General features: G+C 38.0%; 1 protein-coding gene across 1 annotated transcript in view; it reads right to left on the reverse strand.

Moving 5' to 3' along the window:
• Positions 1 to 1,559: 1,559 nt before the first annotated feature.
• The window catches only part of NEK10 (NIMA related kinase 10), a 285,708-nt gene continuing 266,368 nt past the window's right edge, over positions 1,560 to 20,899 (reverse strand). The window contains exons 32-35 of the mRNA XM_061196445.1: positions 8,529 to 8,637; positions 6,027 to 6,079; positions 5,894 to 5,949; positions 1,560 to 1,945 (exon numbers count right to left, since the gene is read on the reverse strand). Of these exons, the coding sequence (XP_061052428.1) occupies positions 1,897 to 1,945; positions 5,894 to 5,949; positions 6,027 to 6,079; positions 8,529 to 8,637 (267 nt within the window). The 3' untranslated portion in view covers positions 1,560 to 1,896. The remainder of the gene's footprint in view (positions 1,946 to 5,893; positions 5,950 to 6,026; positions 6,080 to 8,528; positions 8,638 to 20,899) is intronic.

Here is a 20,899-nt window from a genome sequence, read left to right on the forward strand (position 1 = left end):
CTTCTAGCATAATACATGCCATTTGTATGGTCTAGAAGAGTTAATTGGAAACATTTTGCTCCCTTTCTGGTCAACAAGGTATGCATTTAAAATTTTATGCATTTAAAAACACCTTCAAATAAGCAATTTCTCTTTTCTTACCAAGGTGTGACCTCTGAATACTATGCTTTTCTACACCATTTGAGAAGAACTTTATGGTTCAAACTTTCACCCTATAGCTTGGTTTGTTTCTAAGTACTGGCTTCTATCACAATGAAAATTTGTGCCCCTCTAGGCCTGTGCCTCCTGTACAATAAAGACATATGCCCATTCCATACATGAAAAGAGATAAAATATAATCGTGCAGGTTCAAGTTAAGCTGAAATAGAAATAGAATTTTTCGTGGTTTAAATCAACAATGTCATAGCCTTTTGACTTCACGTGTAAATTTCACACGTGGATGAATTTTGTTGAAAGCTAAAATTGAAAATTTTCATTGCTGTATTCTCATCTATTACTTTAAATTACAGTGTGTTTGTAATTATTAATTTGGCTTAAAGACAAGGATTCACTGGTAATTTTCAAAGGCATGGGTTAAAGAGAATAGGATATAACTTAAGTACTAAACATATTAATTGTAAAAATAGTATGGATTCACATTAAGAGATTTTTCCATACTATAGAAAAGATTATTGTGTTTCAAACCACTGTACTAAATTTTATTTGATCATACTAAAAATATATCAATGTAAATAAGATAGAACTTAGTGAGAAGTAAATAAAAAGCATAATTTCAGCTTTCAGATTACTAATTATATAGATTTAAAATCTTCTTTAAGTAGTTAGAAGTGCAGTCTGATTTGGCAATAATTTCTTGTCATTATACCAGTTATAAGAAGCCAGTTGAAGAGATTTTAGCCGAATAAGAATCTAGAGAATTTTCACCATAAATTATCCCCACACAGGAATGGGACACTGTTTTGGTGTTCTGAGTTCTCTTTTCTAGAGACGTTTCAATGAATAAAGAAGACATTTATATTTTATTATATAACTTATTTTCATTTCAAATTCTCAAACAATAAAAATTTAAAAGCAATGTTGGTAATTTCAGTTAGGAGGGACTTAGAATATGGAATATTGCATCTCTTTCATAGACTCTATGACTCTTCAAAGTGCCCTAAAAACACTATGAGTTTGATTAGCAGCAAAGCATTAGCCTAATCAAAACCTCCCTCCTCCCCCTATGCATATATACATATACACAAACTATACATCAATACATTCTTAGCTTAAATCTGACAATTTGACAGTTATTCCCAGAGGCTGTGCAAGGTTACAAATACTGTTCAAGACCACTAGTACCCAACTGGTTAAGAGAAAACCAATTCTTTCATTAAAACAAACAAATAAAACTACAAAATAATTCGATCACTTATTCTGAATTTCTTTTAAGATTAAAAAAATTGAGGGATACAGTGAATCACCCAATATATTACTGTTCTGAGTTCTATAATTTTCTTTATCTAAAACTATCTTTTATACATAGAAGGCTAGATGCCCTTAAACATAGTTTCAGCAATTCTAAGTAGATTCCTTTGAAAAATATGACAAGTTTTTTTTTTTAACTTGGAGAAAAGTTCTGCAAGGAGTGGGTTTTCTTCTCACAGATGAATTTTGCAGCATTTTCTCCCAGGAGCACACTGGGAGCTCTGTCATTCTGTATACATGTGTCCCAAGGATGAAGCCTCTTAGCACCGGACCTCCAGAAAGAGGTCCTACAGGCACCATGGCATGTTGGTCTTTTCTCTTCCACACTCTTTTAGCAGCACCCAATCTTTGGGCATCTTGCCAGTAGTGGTTGAAGTCCAGAACTTGATCTTCACTGGGAAAACCAAGTCCATTCAAAATGCAGCACTTTCATCTTTTGGTTGGGTGATTCTTGTTCCCCCATGGATAGGAGTGATACCTAGAAGATTCAGAAGTGGAAGGAGTTCTCTACAGTCTCAAATATTTTACTTCACATATTCAATTTCAAAAGCAGTAGCTCAGGTATATAAATAAATAAATCACAATGAATAAAAAGGTGATTCTAAACATAATGGAATGGGGAGATTTTTAGAAAGTTGCCTTTTGCTGAAGTTCAGTGTTAACATTTTCTTTCTCAAATTATAAACTTAATAGGAACTAATAACCCTACAGTGGAAAAATTAATACCCATCCAAAGTAACCTGCACATTAAATGCCTATTTTAAAGCAATGCAAGTTGATTCAATGTAGATTTCTTTTTCTCTCAACACATATTTCATTGTTACAAAGTAAAATATTAATATGTGTCCCTAAGTATATAAGAATGGTATGCTGGTCATCTATTCATTCACAAAACTCAACAGTTTTACTCTCATTACAACAATGATAAAATGAAGACACCCCAGGCTGTATCCTTCTGGTAAGGAAGTTAAATATTAATGTGTGCAAAATATAGGTAATCATACATCCCTGCAAATGACCACAAATAGAGCCCACCTGGGGCTGGCCCAGTTTGTTTTGACCTTGTTTCATTTTCCTTGCATTCTCAACTCAGTCCTACTTCCCCTTCCCAAATCCCTCATTTGGGTTAGGGCTCCTTGCTGCTGTTTCTATTTCTGTTACCACTTTCTTTAACTAATGTAGCATGTTGTGCCTGAGACATTCTTCCTACCAACTGCCCAAGCAGTCTCACCATTACTTAAACAGTTCTAGGTATCTTCCCCAAAGACAGCTAATAGCTAGATAATGGCCTTATCCTGAGACTTTCCATTTGAGAATGGCATCTCTCTATCCCTAACTAAACATAAACCCTATGATCTAAGCTGAAATGTGCCATATCTTGGCTTAATGCTTTAGCTCCTGTCTGGATGCATTGTAGATGTGTGTATAGGTTTGAACTGACAGTCTTAAGTTATAAGCTTGAGTAATACAGAACTTATGTATGTAATTCCTTTTGCATGGTTATTAATCAAGATCATTTAATAATATTTTGCAATGATGGCTATGATGACAATTAAAATGATGATGATGATTATGAGAACAATAGCAGATCTGACTAGATACTGGTGGAGGAGTTAAAACTACGTTTCTTATTTCAAACCACATTGCTAAGGAAGGTTTTCTCAACTTGTGTTCCAAGTAAAAGATGAAAAATCACTGGGTAAACAAGGTCAACAGACTTCTTTCCTAAAGTATATCTCAAAGTTTTCAATATAGTCATGTGTGTCAACATTCTTCAAAAATGGAAAAATGTACATTCAGGGTTTCCCAAATATATTTGGTCATGGAACTTTATTTTTCTTATAACATCTATTATCATCTTTGATAATATTGGCTATTTACAAAACCTATTTGGGAAAATACACTCTACTGATTCTAAGTACTGATTCTAATTACCTCTACACGTCCTGTGATATTTAGCATCCTCTATCCTTTGAGTATGGAAAAATCATGACTGTCACAGCTGATCTGATTCATATTTGGAATTATGTGCACTTTCAGTTTGTGAAGTATTAGGTGCTTCTATGTGGAGCCTGACTTACTTCTTGGAAACTAATTGGGAACATCGGTAAACAAGTAATGGCTTTAAGCACAACCAAGGGTTATTTCTACTGGTAAACCGTGAAAACTATCTCCCCCAGTTATATATTCTATCACTGCTATTAGGAACTGAAAAGGGAGTATCATGGTTATTTGGATTTTTAAATGGATGATTCATTTTAATTTGGAACATTTTAAGAAAATTTGATGTCATTTCCATCATATATTACTTTAACTTGATCGTTTAAATCATATCTTCATATTATATTCACAATTCTGAATATAACTGTAAATAATTTTTCACCTTTGTCATTAGGCATCTTATTGTCTATTTACCATAAGAAGAAAATCTACAATTTCTTTTAATACAGGAATATGTCTTTGAAAGTAGAAGTAATGTTTGATTTTTTAAAAACTTAATAATTGGAGAATTGAAAAGGATAACCATAAATTTCAAAATAAGACTGGAATTACTATTTCTAAAAAAGGAAAAATAAGAGCTCTTATAAGAGTTTCCCCAAGTTCCTTACACCCCTGGTTTTTCATTATATTTAGCTGATTTTCTGCAAAAATTTGAAGATATCCATTGCCCATGATCCTGAGTCTCTGAGAAAATGTGATTAAAAAAATGATAAGCATGACTTTTGCCCCACTACAAGCCAACGGCACTTGAAATAATAAGTTGCCAAGAGTCAAGAACTGAGACATTCATACTATCCATGGAAGGCTGGATGTACTCAGATCAGGAGGAAAAATGAAAATTCAAAATTCCTCCAGGGATGGGGGGAGAAGAGTGATTATGGAGATCGTGATTTCTATTAACAATATACCTTTGGAAAATGAGAATTACTCATCATTTCTCTGCAGTTACAAATCACAACAGGACTAAATGTACAAAGGTAGTATTTTGGAAATATATTATCAAGCCAAAAGAGCAAGCAGCTGAATAGTCTTATCTGTGATTCATAAGAACAACTAATTGAAACAGGGGAAAAAAAGGCTGGAGACTGAACTAACTTCAAAAAAGATTCTAATTTCCACATAATGACCTTAATAGAATGTTCTTGAGACCTCTTTCTCTTTCCATGGCTAACAGTCATCTTTGGGGAAGACTTCTAGAATAATTTAAATAGTGGTCAACAGATAGCTTCATTAGCTAGACAGGAAGGCTATTCCTCCAGGTAGAAAAGGCCACTTAGGGAAAACGAACTCCACAGGACTATGCCTCCTAAAGCAACTTTGGCCATATAGGATGTGTAAGTGGTTACTCATGGTCAATTTGATGCTTCTGTTATGAGTGGGCTCCTTGGAAAAGTCAAGAGACAGCTCACGTATAGCAGACACTGTCAGCGCCCATATCCCCTCATTCAAAGCACTTCAAAGCATGCTGGCCTGATTCCCTACGGCCAGCACCTGCGTTTCTTTTCCTGAGGATATCTCTGGCCTCTAGAATCTGCTTTGTCCACCCTTACAGAAGGCCAGAAACGCCAGGGAACTAACATCCTCTGGGGAAAAAGGTCTCAAACTATGACTAATGGAAATTAGAGATAAATACAATCCCAGCTCCCTCAGTCCATAAGTGGGAGAATTGTTCTCCACTGGCTCTCAGATTTCCATAATGGGATCAAGCTCCAACCACCACAATGGTAACTTACTTGAAAAGGAAACTTTTATTGAATTATTTCTTCAATCCCTTACCAGACTTTCTTGGGATTGCCTCTCAAACTAATTGTACTCAAATCTTTGTGCCCTAAACTGTGCCCAACAGTAAAACTGCAGGAATCCATAACTGAATGAAATTGATAAAATAGAGTATATTTTTAGACCACCAACAATGATTATTTTAGAAGATAACACACAGCCCCAGTAAACTGCAGTTTCTTATTTAGGGTAAGCAAATGGGAACACATAACAACAAATCCCTTTCCCACAAACATATCTTAAATTCACCAGAAGTGATTCTTTGTTTAGTTGCATTTTCTCCCTTGCATTCTATACAAATAATGGTTATATTTTAGTCATGGACATTTGAGTTTACGGCTCTTCCAATATAGGACAAACATGTTTAATTTAAAAAAAAATGTAGAGATAATTTTCCATTTCATTATGTGGGAGTAAATTACTACTAAGTGATCACCCTTTCTTTTTCAACCAAGAATACAGCAGCTGCATCCATATAAAAGATGGTCAGCATACATTCTACTCACAGTTGTATCAAGTCTAAGCCAAGATATTTTACAAAAGTGTTTAAAATAGAAGGTCAGGGAAAACCTCTGGAATCAAGGATAGAGAAATTAGATCTAATATCCAATGGTCTAAATTGAATTTTCACATTTCTAGGTCTCACCTGTTAGAAGTAAAATTGTAATAACCACTTTCCTCTAGGACTTCTTCAATCACAATCTAAAGTTAAAAAAAAATCAGGTTAGTATTGAATTAAAAGCAACAAAATAAAATCATTCAGAGGCACTGCATCTCACCTGCATCTGTTCATATGTTATCCCCTGCTCCAAATCAAAGCTGGAGGGTAGACCTGAAATAGATAAATTATGAAAGGGCTGACATTTGGTTCATGTTTTCTTAGATTTTATTGGCAATTATGACTCACATGCAGTGAAAAGAGGTCAGTTTCTTAGTGATGAAGATGAGTACTTACAAACACATTCCAAATTATCTTGGCTTTTGGGGTGGCCATCACAAAATAATACACAAGATTTATGGGCATTGCTCATGGTATAAATTGGCCAATTAAATTAGGAGTGTGTGTGTGTGTGTGTGTGTAAGGATAGGTGAGGAGTGGTTCTAAACACAAACTTCCTGATAGGCAAAGAAAAGATTAAGAAGCTATCCCTAATCCACAAGGCAAAAAGAATAGATATGTGCTAGAAAAAAAACAGATTCTTAGAGGAAGGCAGAAATAGCCAGAGAAGGACAACAAAGGTTTGACCCTGGCTATGGCTGCCAGGAGGGAATAAAATACATTTAAAATCAGAAGACAGTAATTCTTTTGAGGTTCGGTCTAAGTATGATATACCAGCACATTAACCAACCCCAGCACCACCCAAAGCAATGTTGACCAGTTTCCACTCAGGTCAATCAACACTTATCACATGGAGGCCCAGGAGCTCCCCTGCCACTTACTTAGGAGAGAGAAAGGAGAATGGGTTGAAGGTTAAGAGGACACAAGAGGATGTGAGTCCTGGCAGCTGGTTTTTCAAGTCCAGCTTAAAGGTGTTGCCCAAAGTGCTCCCTGGTTCTGCTGTCTTTGCTTTTGTCCAGCCTGCCATGACTAGGGACACACCTGGTCTGCTCTGGGGAGGGGCATCCAGCTTCTGGAAGAGCCTGTCAACTCCTTCTCAGGCCACTGAGAGACTTCCACCAGAGCTCTTCACTCAGCAGGGCTGTTGTGGTAAGAAGTCTGGCCTGTGACTGACCTACCTGCCCAGGGGGATGCAAATGACTTTACTTCACTTAGTATGATAATCTCTAGATCCATCCATGTTGCTGCAAATGGCAAGATTTTATTCTTTTTTATGGCTAATATTCCTTTGTATATATATGTACCACATCGTACTAAGTGAAGTAAGTCAGAAAGACAAATATTGTATGATATCACTTATCTGTGGAATCTAAAAAATAATACAAATGAACTTATTTACAAAACAGAAACAGACTCACAGACATAGAAAACAAACCTGTGGTTACCAAAGGGGAAAGGGGTGGGGGGAGGGATAAATTAGGCATATGGGATTAACAGATGCACACTACTATACATAAAATATATAAACAATAATGATTTACTGTATAGCACTGGGAACTATATTCAATACTTTTAATAACCTATAATGGAAAAGGAAAAGAATCTGAAAAAGAATATATATATATATGGATCACTTTGCTGTACACCTGAAACTAACACAATATTATAAATCAACTATAGTTCAATTAAAAATAAATAAAAGCAAATGACTTTAGATAACAGTTTATCTCAATCTTACAGATTTCTCAGGGACGATTTTAAATGAAGCTCTGCCTACCCAGTTTAGCTGTATCCTAGGAGTCCAAGACTTAGGGAAAGTTTGATAATTAGTACATGAAGTGATTTGCCTAAATTAGGCAACTTCAAAAGCACAACAGAATTAAGCTTTTTCTTTTTTGTCTGAGTAGATGGCAAGTCTTCATTTAACAGTAAAAACTTCACATCTGTCTGCCCCACTGAGAGATATAACTATAGTTTACAGGGATTCAAAAATTATTTAGGAATTCTGTAACCTCAGAGTAGCTTGAAGATCTCTTCTGAGAGTCAAATATCACAAGAAAAATTACATTATGCTGAGTCCCTACTACTGGCTAAGTACTTTTTATATATTTACACTGATCATTGCTATAATCCTAAGATGGTTACCATTTTTGTTCCCATTTTACAGGCAAGAAAACTGGGGTTCAGTGAGGTCAAATAATTTGCTCAAGGTCAGCTACTAAGTGGTTGAGCTGAGATTTGAATCTAGGCATCCTGGTTTACAGAATACATACCTTTAATCCCTATGTTATATTGCCTCCCTATGAGAAATTTTTTCAAAAAAGAAAAAAAATTAAATATGTCTGATGTGGATTCTTCAGGTAAGTTTCAAATTTTCTGTTTTATTCAAGCTCTTCATTTCTGCTTTTTATCTCCCTGGATGTTTTTGGGCATTTGATTTCCCATCATCAGATAAGAAGAAGTAAAAGGAAATACAATTTACGCACACAGATTCTGTTTGCTTACGGTATTAATAAATGATCAAGGAAGGTGTCACAAGTGTGTAAAATAAATCTCAGGGAATTTCTAAATTCCTACTGTATGTCCTTCCAACTATCACCATAGATAATCAAAATAAGCTCTATTTTCATTTTAAATTGAAGATAATCTTTTAAGGATAGCTGTTGATCCAAACAATCTATTTCTTTGTGAAAGCCAGATTTCCTGTGTTGAAGACCATTACCTGTTGGGTTATTTGGGGACAGGCTGTTTCGACCTGATGAACGATGCAATAAATTGTAATCTGCTGTGAAAAAGTTGGGCTCAATTGGTTCTGGAGATCCCTGAGATAACTGAAACAGAAAAAGCAAAACTGCGTCTTATTTTGCCTTCAGAATCAAATGACATGAGACCTCTGTGTGCGTCTCTGCCCAGAAAAATTAGTGCTCTTCAGTTGTCAATCCCTTGTATACAGATAAAGACCACTCTTCTTCCTTTCAAAAGAAATGATAAATTAGATGCAGGCAAATTACAGTGAAAGCAAGTAGATAATTCCTGGTCACATGAAAATAAAAAATGCTATACTTTATAGATTTATGAGAACAAAATAAAAATAGATAGAAAAATAATGGCATGGGCCTGGGATATCAAAATGTTATTTTTGTCAGGTGTAGGATGAATAAACACCAATCATTCAACAAAACATCATTTTTAGCCCAAATCATTCTTGTTTGACCAAGGCAAACACATTTCTTAATACATTTTTCTAAATTACTATTAATTAATTTTAATCTCCAAACATTAATTCCCAACACTGTAAAGGAAAGAGTAATTCACTAAATGCCAGAACTTATTAAAGTTCTAATTGTTTAATGCCGTTCTATAAGGATGAAGTTTTTAAATGAAACTTTCAAAATCCTTTCACCTTTAATTCCAACTAACACTTGAGCTGGTCAAGTTTTTATGCCTGTGTAAAACAATATACTTTTAAAATGTCGATACATATTAATAAACCAGAACCAAAAGGCACAATTTAGACTATTCAACAGTAGTTACCGTGGATTCACAAACTCTATTCATGAATTAAAATATATCACGGTTCAATCATTTGAGCAAATTGTCTGGCAGTTCACAAATATGCCCACCCTTTGAGCCAACAATCCCACTCTTGGATATACACACACAAGAGAAATGAGTACTTCTGTTCATCAAAAGACATGTACAAGAATGTTTGTAGCACATTTATTCATAATAATCAAAAACTGGAAAACCCCCAAATGTCCACAGGATAGACAAATATACTGTGGTGTGCTTATCCAATGGAATTTTGCCAAACATGAAAAAGAACACACTATGGATATACACAGCAAGGTGGATGAGTGTTGAGCAAAAGAAGCCAGACACAAAAGGATACACAATGTATAACTTCATTTACACATATTTTCACAACTGAGAAAAGCTAACCAATGGTGACAGAGATCAGGACAATGATTACATTGTAGCAGGTAGTAGAGTTTGACCAGGAAAAGGCAGGCAGGAGCCTTCTTCTGGGCTGGAATTGTTCTATATATCGATGTGGGTGGTGGTCACATGGGTGAATATATATGTAAAAGTTCATGGAGCTGTATATGTACTTCACTGTATACATTATGCATTTTATACCTTAATATAAACATTTTATATTAGCAATTGATAATTATTCCATCAATATGCTTTGGATACTATAAATAAAAATCATTTTTGAGTTTTCCAGTCTCCATATTGCCAACGAATGTTACACATTAGAAAAAGATATTAATCATCTTTTTATATTCTTGAAAATTTATTTTCCTTACTTTAGTGACAACTGATAAAATTAATAACCCATCTGTAAAATGACAAGATGGTAAGACCGTAATAGTGTAATGCAGGAAGATTTTATTCGCTTAATAACTTCCTCATCAGTGCTATTAGGAGGCAATGCAGATAGCCTTAAGCATTCCATAGTTCTATTATCTAAGGTAGCAGATTATTCCAACTGAACTTCCTCATATGTCTTGTAATGCTGAAAATGATTTCCTGGTATTACCTTCCAAGTGACTTCAGATAGATTTTTTTTCATATGGTTGAGCATAGGAGTAATTTGGCTGCCTGAAATGTTCATCCCAATTATTTCTTAGAAAGCTTATTTAAGTCAACTTAATTATTAAGTGAACACCTTGGAATCCTAAAGATTTCACAGACAGGAAGATGCACAGTAACATATGTGAATTGTGACATGGAGAGGTCAAGAGAGTCATTTTAAGATGACAGGACAAGTTATTTTCATTGATTCAAACCTTGAAGAGAGGAGTGTTTGATATTTCCAGAGCCTGTGTCACACTAGCAGTCTTCTAGCCTAAGAACTGTGAATTCTCAGAGGGTTGGGCCCATGGAAGAAGCTAAGGACTAAAATCTTTAGTCTTGTGTTTGAGACTCAGATACATTTATTTTTATTCTAGGAAATTTCCGGCACTTCTTTTTGCAGTTCAGTTTTGTGACATATACTATATTCTTTCAGCAAATCTTTTTTGCCCCTTACTATGTGACCTGAGCAGGTTTTGTAAATCAGAAATGTAAACCTTTCAATCCACATACACTGATGATCTGCCCAGCTTATTAGCACCATGCTGGGCACCACGGAGGACACAGAAATGATCTGGCCTCCATGAGACTTGCAACTTGACTGGAAAAATAGGCTAATGTACATAAAACAAGAGGGCAATGCATTAAATAATGAAGTGTGAAATGAGGCAGTGAGATCTAAGCTTACACAAACAAGCATGCTTCATGAAGACCAGCATCGTTTTCAGAAGCTCTGTAGAAGAAACACTAGAGCTGAAACTCAAAGGCTGGATTTGGGTGGGATGCAAGGAAGTCAAGTGGACATTCCAGGTGAGAGGAACTTGAGGGCAAAGGCTGGGTATTGAATATTAATGGCAAAATGATAAAGGGCTATGACATTAGTCCATGTTATAGAGGCATGGGGATTTAGAGAGAGGATTTGAAGGGAGGAAGACAAGTGTTATTCATTAATTCAGGGAGTATTTTTTATTCAAAAACAATTTTTAATTTAAATTTTTAAAATTTTAAAATATTTTTTGGCCACGCCACACAGCATGTGGGATCTTAGCTCCCTGACCAGCGATCAAACCCATGGCACCTGCATTGGAAGCACAGAGTCTTAACCACTGGACCGCCAGGGAAGTCCCCAGGGAGTATATATTTTTTTAAACAGCAGGTTCTTATTAGTTATCCATTTTATACATATTAGTGTATATATGTCAATCCCAATGTACCAATTCATCACACAACCACGCCCCCCCCATGTTCCCCCCTTGGTGTCCATACTTTTCTTCTTTACATCTGTGTCTCAATTTCTGCCCTGTAAACCAGTTCATCTGTACCATTTTTCTAGGTTCCACATATATGCATTAATATACGATATTTGTTTTTCTCTTTCTGACTTACTTCACTCTTTATGACAGTCTCCAGATCCATCCATGTCTCTACAAATGACTCAGTTTCATTCCTTTTAATGGCTGAATAATATTCCATTGTATATATGTACCACATCTTCTTTATCCATTCATCTGTCGATGGGAATTTAGGTTGCTTCCATGTCCTGGCTATTGTAAATAATGCTGTAATGAACATTGGGGTGCATGTGTCTTTGAATTATGGTTTTCTCTTGGTATATGCCCAGTAGTGGGATTGCTGGGTCATATGGTAGTTCTATTTTTAGTTTCTTAAGGAACCTCCATACTGTTCTCCATAGTGGCTGTATCAATTTACATTCCCACCAACAGTGCAAGAGGGTCCTATTTCTCCACACCCTCTCCAGCATTTGTTGTTTATAGATTTTCTGATGATGCCCATTCTAACTGGTGTGAGGTGATACCTCATTGTAGTTTTGATTTGCATTTCTCTAATAATTAGTGATGTTCAGCAGTTTTTTATGTGCTTCTTGGCATCTGTATCTCTTCTTTGGAGGAATGTCTATTTAGGTCTTCTGCCCATTTTTGGATTGGGTTGTCTGTTTCTTTAATATTGAGCTGCATGAGCTGTTTATATATTTTGGAGATTAATCCTTTGTCCGTTGATTCATTTGCAAATATTTTCTCCCATTCTGAGGGTTGTCTTTTCACCTTGTTTGTAGTTTCCTTTGCTTTGCAAAACCTTTTAAGTTTCATTAGGTCCCATTTGTTTATTTTTGTTTTTATCTCCATTACTCTACGAGGTGGATCAAAAAAGATCTTGCTCTGATTTATGTCAAAGAGTGTTCTTCCTACGTTTTCCTTTAAGAGTTTTATAGTGTCTGGTCTTACATTTAGGTCTCTAATCCATTTTGAGTTTATTTTTGTGTATGGTGTTAGGGAGTGTTCTAATTTCATTCTTTAACATGTAGCTGCCCAGTTTTCCCAGCACCACTTATTGAAGAGGCTGTCTTTTCTCCATTGTATATTCTTGCCTCCTTTAACAAAGATAAGGTGACCATAGGTGTGAGGGTTTATCTCTGGGCTGTCTATCCTGTTCCACTGATCTATATTTCTGTTTTTGTGCCAATACCATACTGTCTTGCTTACTGTAGCTTTGTAGTATACTCTGAAGTCAGGGAGCCTGATTCTTCCAGCTCCGTTTTTCTTTCTGAAAATTGTTTTGGCTATTCAGGGTGTTTTGTGATTCCACACAAATTGTGAAATTTTTTGTTCTAGTTTTGTGAAAATGGCCATTGGTATTTTGACAGGGATTGCATTGAATCTGTAATATGCTTTGGGTAGTATAGTCATTTTCACAATGTTGATTCTTCCAATCCAAGAACATGGTATATCTCTCCATCTGTTGCTATTATCTTTAATTTCTTTCAGCAGTGTCTTATAGTTTTCTGCATACAGGTCTTTTGTCTCCCTAGGTAGGTTTATTCCTAGGTATTTTATTCTTTTTGTTGCAATGGTAAATGGGAATGTTTCCTTAATTTCTCTTTCAGATCTTTCATCATTAGTGTACAGGAATGCAAGCGATTTCTGTGCATTAATTTTGTATCCTGCAACTTTACCAAATTCATTGATTAGCTCTAGTAGTTTCCTGGTGGCATCTTTAGGATTCTCTATGTATAGTATCATGTCATCTGCAAATGGTGACAGTTTTATTTCTTTTCCAATTTGGTTCCTTTTATTTCTTTTTCTTCTCTGATTGCCGTGGCTAGGACTTCCAAACCTATGTTGAATAATAGTGGTGAGAGTGGACATCCTTGTCTTGTTCCTGCTCTTAGAGGAAATGCGTTCAGTTTTTCACCATTGAGAATGATGTTTGCTGTGGGTTTCTCGTATATGGACTTTATTATGTTGAGGTAGGTTCCTTCTATGCCCACTTTCCGAGAGTTTTTAATCATAAATGCGTGTTGAATTTTGTCAAAAGCTTTTTCTGCATCTATTGAGATGATCATATCATTTTTCTTCTTCAATTTGTTAATATGGTGTACCACATTGATTGATTTGTGTATATTGAAGAATCCTTGCATCCCTGGGATAAATCCCACTTGATCAGAGTGTATGATCCTTTTAATGTGTTGTTGGATTTGGTTTGCTAGTATTTTGTTGAGGATTTTTGCATCTATATTCATCAGTGATATTGGTCTGTAATTTTCTTTTTTTGTAGTATCTTTATCTGGTTTTGGTATCAGGGTGATGGTGGCCTCATAGAATGAGTTTGGGAGTGTTCCTTCCTCTGCCATTTTTTGGAAGAGTTTGAGAAGGATGGGTGTTAGCTTGTCTCTAAATGCTTGATAGAATTCACCTGTGAAGCCTGGTCCTGGACTTTTGTTTGTTGGAAGATTTTTAATCACAGTTTCAATTTCATTACTTGTGATTGGTCTATTCATATTTTCTGTTTCTTCCTGGCTCAGTCTTGGAAGGTTATACCTTTCTAAGAATTTGTCCATTTCTTCCAGGTTGTCCATTTTATTGGCATAGAATTGCTTGTAGTCATCTCTTAGGATGCTTTGTATTTCTTCAGTGTCTGTTGTAACTTCTTTTTTATTTCTAATTTTATTGATTTGAGTCCTCTCTCTCTTTTTCTTGATGAGTCTGGCTAATGGTTTATCAATTTTGTTTATCTTCTCAAAGAACCAGCTTTTAGTTTTATTGATTTCTATTTTATTTATTTCTGCTCTGATCTTTATGATCTCTTTCCTTCTACTAACTTTGGGTTTTGTTTGTTCTTCTTTCTCTAGTTTCTTTAGGTGTAAAGTTAGGTTGTTTATTTGAGATGTTTGTTGTTTCTTGAGGTAGGCTTGTATTGCTATAAACTTCCGTCTTAGAACTGCTTTTGCTGCATCCCATTGGTTTTGGATCATCGTGTTTTCATTGCCATTTGTCTCTAGGTACGTTTTGATTTCCTCTTTGATTTCTTCAGTGATCTCTTGGTTATTTAGTAACGTATTGTTTAGCCTCCATGTGTTTGTGTTTTTTACATTTTTTCCCCCATAATTGATTTCTAATCTCATAGTGTTGTCGTCAGAAAAGATGCTTGATATGATTTTAATTTTCTTAAATTTACTGAGGCTTGATTTGTGACACAAGGTGTTGTCTATCCTGGAGAATGTTCCACGTGCACTTGAGAAAAAAGTGCAATCTGCTGTTTTTTAATGGAATGTCCTATAAATATCAATTAAATCTATCTGCTCTATTGTGTCATTTAAAGCTTGTGTTTCCTTATTAATTTTCTGTTTGGATGATCTATCCCTTGGTGTAAGTGAGGTGTTAAAGACCCCCACTATTATTGTGTTACTGTTGATTTCCTCTTTTATAGCTGTTAGCAGTTGCCTTATGTATTCAGGTGCTCCGATGTTGGGTGCATATATATTTATAATTGTTATATCTTCTTGGAGTGATCCCTTGATCATTATGTAGTGTCCTTCCTTGTCTCTTGTAACATTCTTTATTTTAAAGTCTATTTTATCTGATATGAGTACTGCTACTCCAGCTTTCTTTTGATTTCCATTTTCATGAAATATCTTTTTCCATCCCCTCACTTTCAGTCTGTATGTGTCCCTATATCTGAAGTGGGTCTCTCATAGACAGCATATATATGGGTCTTGTTTTTGTACCCATTCAGTGAGCCTGTGTCTTTTGGTTGGAGACTGTAATCTGTTCACATTTAAGGTAATTATCGATATGTATGTTCCTATGACCATTTTCTTAATTGTTTTGGGTTTGTTTTTGTAGGTCCTTTTCTTCTCTTGTGTTTCCCTCTTAGAGAAGTTCCTTTAGCATTTGTTGTAGAGCTGGTTTGGTGGTGCTGAATTCTCTTAGCTTTTGCTTGTCTGTAAAGCTTTTGATTTCTCCATTGAATTTGAATGAGATCCTTGCCAGAGAGAGTAATCTTAGTTGTAGGTTCTTCCTTTTCATCACTTTAAAATGTCACGCCACTCCCTTCAGGCTTGTAGAGTTTCTGCTGAGAAATCAGCTGTTAACCTTATGGGAGTTCCCTTGTATGTTATTTGTCATTTTTCCTTGCTGCTTTCAATAATTTTTCTGTGTCTTTAATTTTTTCCAATTTGATTACTATGTGTCTCAGCATGTTTCTCCCTGGGTTTATCCTGTGTGGGACTCTCTGCACTCCCTGGACTTGGGTGGCTATTTCCTTACCCATGTTAGGGAAGTTTTCGACTACAATCTCTTCAAAGATTTCCTCGGGTCCTTTCTCTCTCTCTTCTCCTTCTGGGACCCCTATAATGCGAATGTTGTTGCATTTAATGTTGTCCCAGAGGTCTCTTAGGCTGTCTTCATTTCTTTTCATTCTTTTTTTGTTTATTCTGTTCTGCAACAGTGAATTCCACCATTCTGTTTTCCAGGTCACTTATCCGTTTTTCTGCCTCAGTTATTCTGCTATTGATTCCTTCTAGTGTAGTTTTCATTTCAGTTATTGTATTGTTCATCTCTGTTTCTTTGTTCTTTAATTCTTCTTGGTCTTTGTTAAATATTTCTTGCATCTTCTCGATCTTTGCCTCCATCGTTTTTCCGAGGTCCTGGATCATCTTCACTATGATTATTCTGAATTCTTTTTCTGGAAGGTTGCTTACCTCTTCATTTAGTTGTTTTTCTGGGTTTTTATCTTGTTCCTTTATCTGGTACATAGCTCTCTGCCTTTTCATCTTGTCTCTCTTTCTGTGAATGTGGTTTTTGTTCTACAGACTGCAGGATTGTAGTTCTTCTTGCTTCTGCTCTCTGCCCTGTGGTGGATGAGGCTATCTAAGAGGCTTCAGCAAGTTTCCTGAGGGAGGGACTGGTGGTGGGTAGAGCTGGCTGTTCCTCTGGTGGGCAGAGCTCAGTAAAACTTTACTGAGAAGTGGATGCTTCTCTGCTGATAGGTGGGGCTGGGTTCCCTCCCTGTTAGTTGTTTGGCCTGAGGCAACCCAACACTGGAGCCTACCCGGGCCCTTTGGTGCAGCTAATGGTAGACTCTGGGAGGGCTCACACCAAGGAGTACTTCCCAGAACTTCTGCCACCATTGTCCTTGTCCTCACGGTGAGACACAGCCACTTCCCGCCTCTGCAGAAGACCCTCCAATGCTAGCAGGTAGGTCTGTTCAGTCTCCTATGGGGTCACTGCTCCTTCACCTGGGTCTCAAGGCGCACACTACTTTGTGTGTGCCCTCCAAGAGTGGAGTCTCTGTTTCCCCCAGTCCTGCTGAAGTCTTGCAATCAAATTCCGCTAGGCTTCAAAGTCTGATTCTCTAGGAATTCCTCCTCCCATTGCAGAGCTCCCAGGTTGGGAAGCCCGACATGGGCCTCAGAACCTTCACTCCAGTCTGTGGACTTCTGTGGTAGAAGTGTTCTCCAGTTTGTGAGTCACCCACCCAGCAGTTATGGGATTTGATTTTATTGTGATTGTGCCCCTCCTACCATCTCATTGTGGCTTCTCCTTTGTCTTTGGATGTGGCATATCTTTTTTGGTGAGTTCCAGTGTCTTCCTGTTGATGATTGTTCAGTAGTTAGTTGTGATTCCAGTGCTCTCTCAAGAGGGAGTGAGAGCACATCCTTCTACTCCACCATCTTGAACCACAGCTCCCTGGGAGTATTTTTTAAATGAACTATTGTGTGCCATGCACAGATCCAAACAATGAAAACAATCAATGGTGGCTAAATATTGTATTCTTGGAGCTTACTGCCTAGTTAGGGAGAATTATGTCTGTGAAATATCCACTTGTGTATTTGCAAAATTGCAAATATGCTGAATGCATTGAAGGCAAGGCCTGTGGTTCTAAGAGGTAACAGACAGATTTAACTTAGGGAAGGTTTTCCTGAGAAAATGATGCTTATGCTGAGAGCCAAAATAAAGAGTAAGAGTGAGTAAAGGATGGAGTGGGAAGAACATTACAGGCAGAGGAAAGAGCATGTGCAGACTTGGGAGGAAGCAGCATGGTAGATGGGCACTGTAGCCAGTGTGGAGACAGCAAAGGGCAAGAGTGGTATGAGGTGAGGGTGGAGAGAGAGGCAGGGCTTGGACCAAACAGGACTGTGAACACCATTGGTGGGGATTTTGACATTTTATACTAAGAGCCCCCTGGACAATGTTCTGCGGTGTGTGTGTGTGTGTGTGTGTGTGTGTGTGTGTGTGTGTGACGTGATCAGATTTCTGTTTTGAAGAGATCACCCTGGAAGCAATATATGTAAAAATTTGGGTGGGTCTGGGACCTCAGGGTGAACATAGGCAGATCATGAGGAGGCTCCTGCAAATAATGGAGGCCTAGGCGGTGGGACTTGGAGTTAGATGGTGAGGCAGGAAACTGGACATAAGTGTTTAGGAACACTGGCAAAAGTCTGGCAAAATGAATTGGAGAACAAGGAGATCAGCAAGAAGTGTGACACTAGTGCAAGAGAAGGGTGCTAAGAGCTTGGACTAGGTGGAAACTGAAAGGAAGGAACAGCTATGGAAGACCAAATATTCCCACTTAATAACAATGATAGCACCTATGCCATTGATTGAGTACTTACTACATTCTAGATACATTTGATATTCTATTTTGTTCTTACAACTACTTTGTAAGGTAGGCATTATCCCCATTTTACAGATGAGGAATCTGAGAAGTAAAGTAATTTGCTCAAGGAGCATAGCTAGTAAGTGGCAGAACCAGGGCTAGAACCCAGGGCTATAACATCAAAGGCCAACCAAAACCAACTACACTATGAATATTCCCCAGGTGTTAATGACTTAGGAGATGCAAGAGATAAAGTGGAACAGTTGAAAGTGACCACAAGGTTTAACGACTGAGCAGAATGATACTGGATGCTTCCAATGATATTCGATGTGGACAAAGGAAGGAAGCAGGTGGTGAGTTCAATTCTGGACATACCAGATGACAAAGTAAATGTTCACCCAGTAGGTGGAAATATGGGTGATACAACAGAATCTTTCAAAGCAGTGGCCTCTCAGGCTGGCTGAAGCTGTGAGGTGGCTCAGCAGTCCCAGACCAGCACTGTGGGGCCCTCTCTTGGCTCATGAGCTAAGAGGTGTACATCCCATCTTTGGCATGTATGTTCTGTTTGGAAGAATGTGTAAGAAAATTTCTTCTGAACTGACATAAAATGGCTCTTCTGGGGACTCCAATCGAGACGGTGGAATAGGAAGTGGATCTCACCTCCTCCCACAAATACATCAAAAATACATCTACATGTGGAACAACTCTCACAGAATACCTACTGAATGCTGACAGAAGGTCTCAGACAGCCAAAATTGCAAGAGAGATCACCACATAACCAAGTATGACAAAAGAAAAAAATAAAGGAAGTGAGACAGGACCTGCACCCCTGGGAGGGAGCTGTGAAAGAGGAAAGGTTCCCTCACCCTGGGAAAAGCCTTCACCAGTGGGGAGATCACCCAGGACATAAAGGGAGCTTCAGAAGCTCAGAGGAGAGAGTAGCAGCTGGCTTGAGGCAGGCAGAACAGCAAGAGACCAGCACAGAGGGTCTGCACCACCTCCCTGCACTCCCCAGCCTGAGACGTGCATCTGCTGCTGTGGGCAGGGGCTGGGTGCTGAAACTCGGGCTTCAGAACACAGACCCAGGGAGAGGACTGGGGCTGGCTGTGCAGGGACAGCCTAAAGGGGCAGGACCATGCTTTGGGCCACAACCAGGGGTATGTGGAGGAAGGAGCCCAGGTCTGCCATAGAAGTGAAGTGTTGTTAACAGGTGCAGGAAGGGAGGGACAGGGCCCACCATAGCAGCCTCTTTCTCAGCATGCTCACAGCTGGTGCGGTGCTGCCTCTATGACTTCTGGGAGCACGCAAGCACCAACAGCCTGCCCACATTCGGAGGTGGGGCTGAAATCAGAGTTCATCCCCAGGAGTTGTGCAACTTAGGAAGAAGGGCTGAAATCTGAGCCCTCTCCCTGTGGCTGTGCAATCTGCAGATTTATGCCACTGCCATGAGCTTTGTAAACTCAGTGCCTGCAGGACATCCAAGTGGACAATGGGTGCTCCCGTGGCTGGGGCAAGTCCAGCATTAGCAGCTGTGGGCTTTGCAGGTGCATGTACAAGGAGGCAGGGCCGGAGTCTGGGCTGCTTCCATAGCTCTCACAGCGGGTCCGAGTGCATGACTACTGTGGTCCTGGTACCCGACTTCAGTGGATTGGTGCCTATGGATCTGCACTGTTGGCTTTGTGAACACAGTGCCTGAGGGACACTGGGGCCAATTGCATTCCCACAGTTAAGGCAGGGCTGAGGGCAGTGCCAACAACAGTATACTTTGTGAGCTCACACAACACATGACAGGCAACACCACTGAGCACACTCCTGGGTGGACAGCTCCTGCTGAAGAATATTCAGTGGCTCCTCTCCTAGTGTGAGGGCTTCAATCTTGCCTACCTCATGCTGCAGTCAGAAACGGATATGGGGGCTTCTACTCCAAAAACTAGAAAGTAGACCCTGTCCCTGACAGGATTGTGACAACCACAGAGCAAAGAGGAGGGCCCACTCAGTATCCAGTGCAGGCTCTGGTAATCAAAACACCAGTCACACCCCCTATCAAAGGGATAACGGCCAGTACACACCGGGGAAAGATGCAGCAGGCATCCATACTAAAAGCAGCACTTGCACCAAAAATATTAAACCCATGCAGGCTACACAGGAACTCTCCCACATAAAAACATCTCTCCAAGACCACAGTAAATAACTCTTTCTCCTAAACTCATAGAGTCAGAGAAATACAAGTAAAATGAAGAAACAGAGAAATCACTCCCAATTAAAAGATCAAGAGAATTCACCTGAAAGAACAAACAATGAAACAGACTTCTTCAGTCTAATAGACTCTGAGTTCAAAAAGGAGGTAATAAAAATACTGAAGGGATTAAGAAAGCCTATCAATAGAAATGCAGATTACTATAAAAAGGAACTAGAAACTATAAAGAGGAACCAAGAAAAATTATAAAACTCATTTGCTGAGATGAAAACTGAGCTAAAGGCAATAAATGGCAAATTGAATAATGCAGAAGAACAAATAAGTGATCTGGAAGATAGAATAATGGAAATCACCAAATCTGAACAGCAGAAAGAAAGACAAATGAAAAAAAAATGAAAGCAATATACAAGACCTATGGG

This window comes from Eubalaena glacialis, chromosome 7 (assembly GCF_028564815.1).
Source record: "Eubalaena glacialis isolate mEubGla1 chromosome 7, mEubGla1.1.hap2.+ XY, whole genome shotgun sequence".
NCBI classification, from domain to species: Eukaryota; Metazoa; Chordata; class Mammalia; order Artiodactyla; family Balaenidae; genus Eubalaena; species Eubalaena glacialis.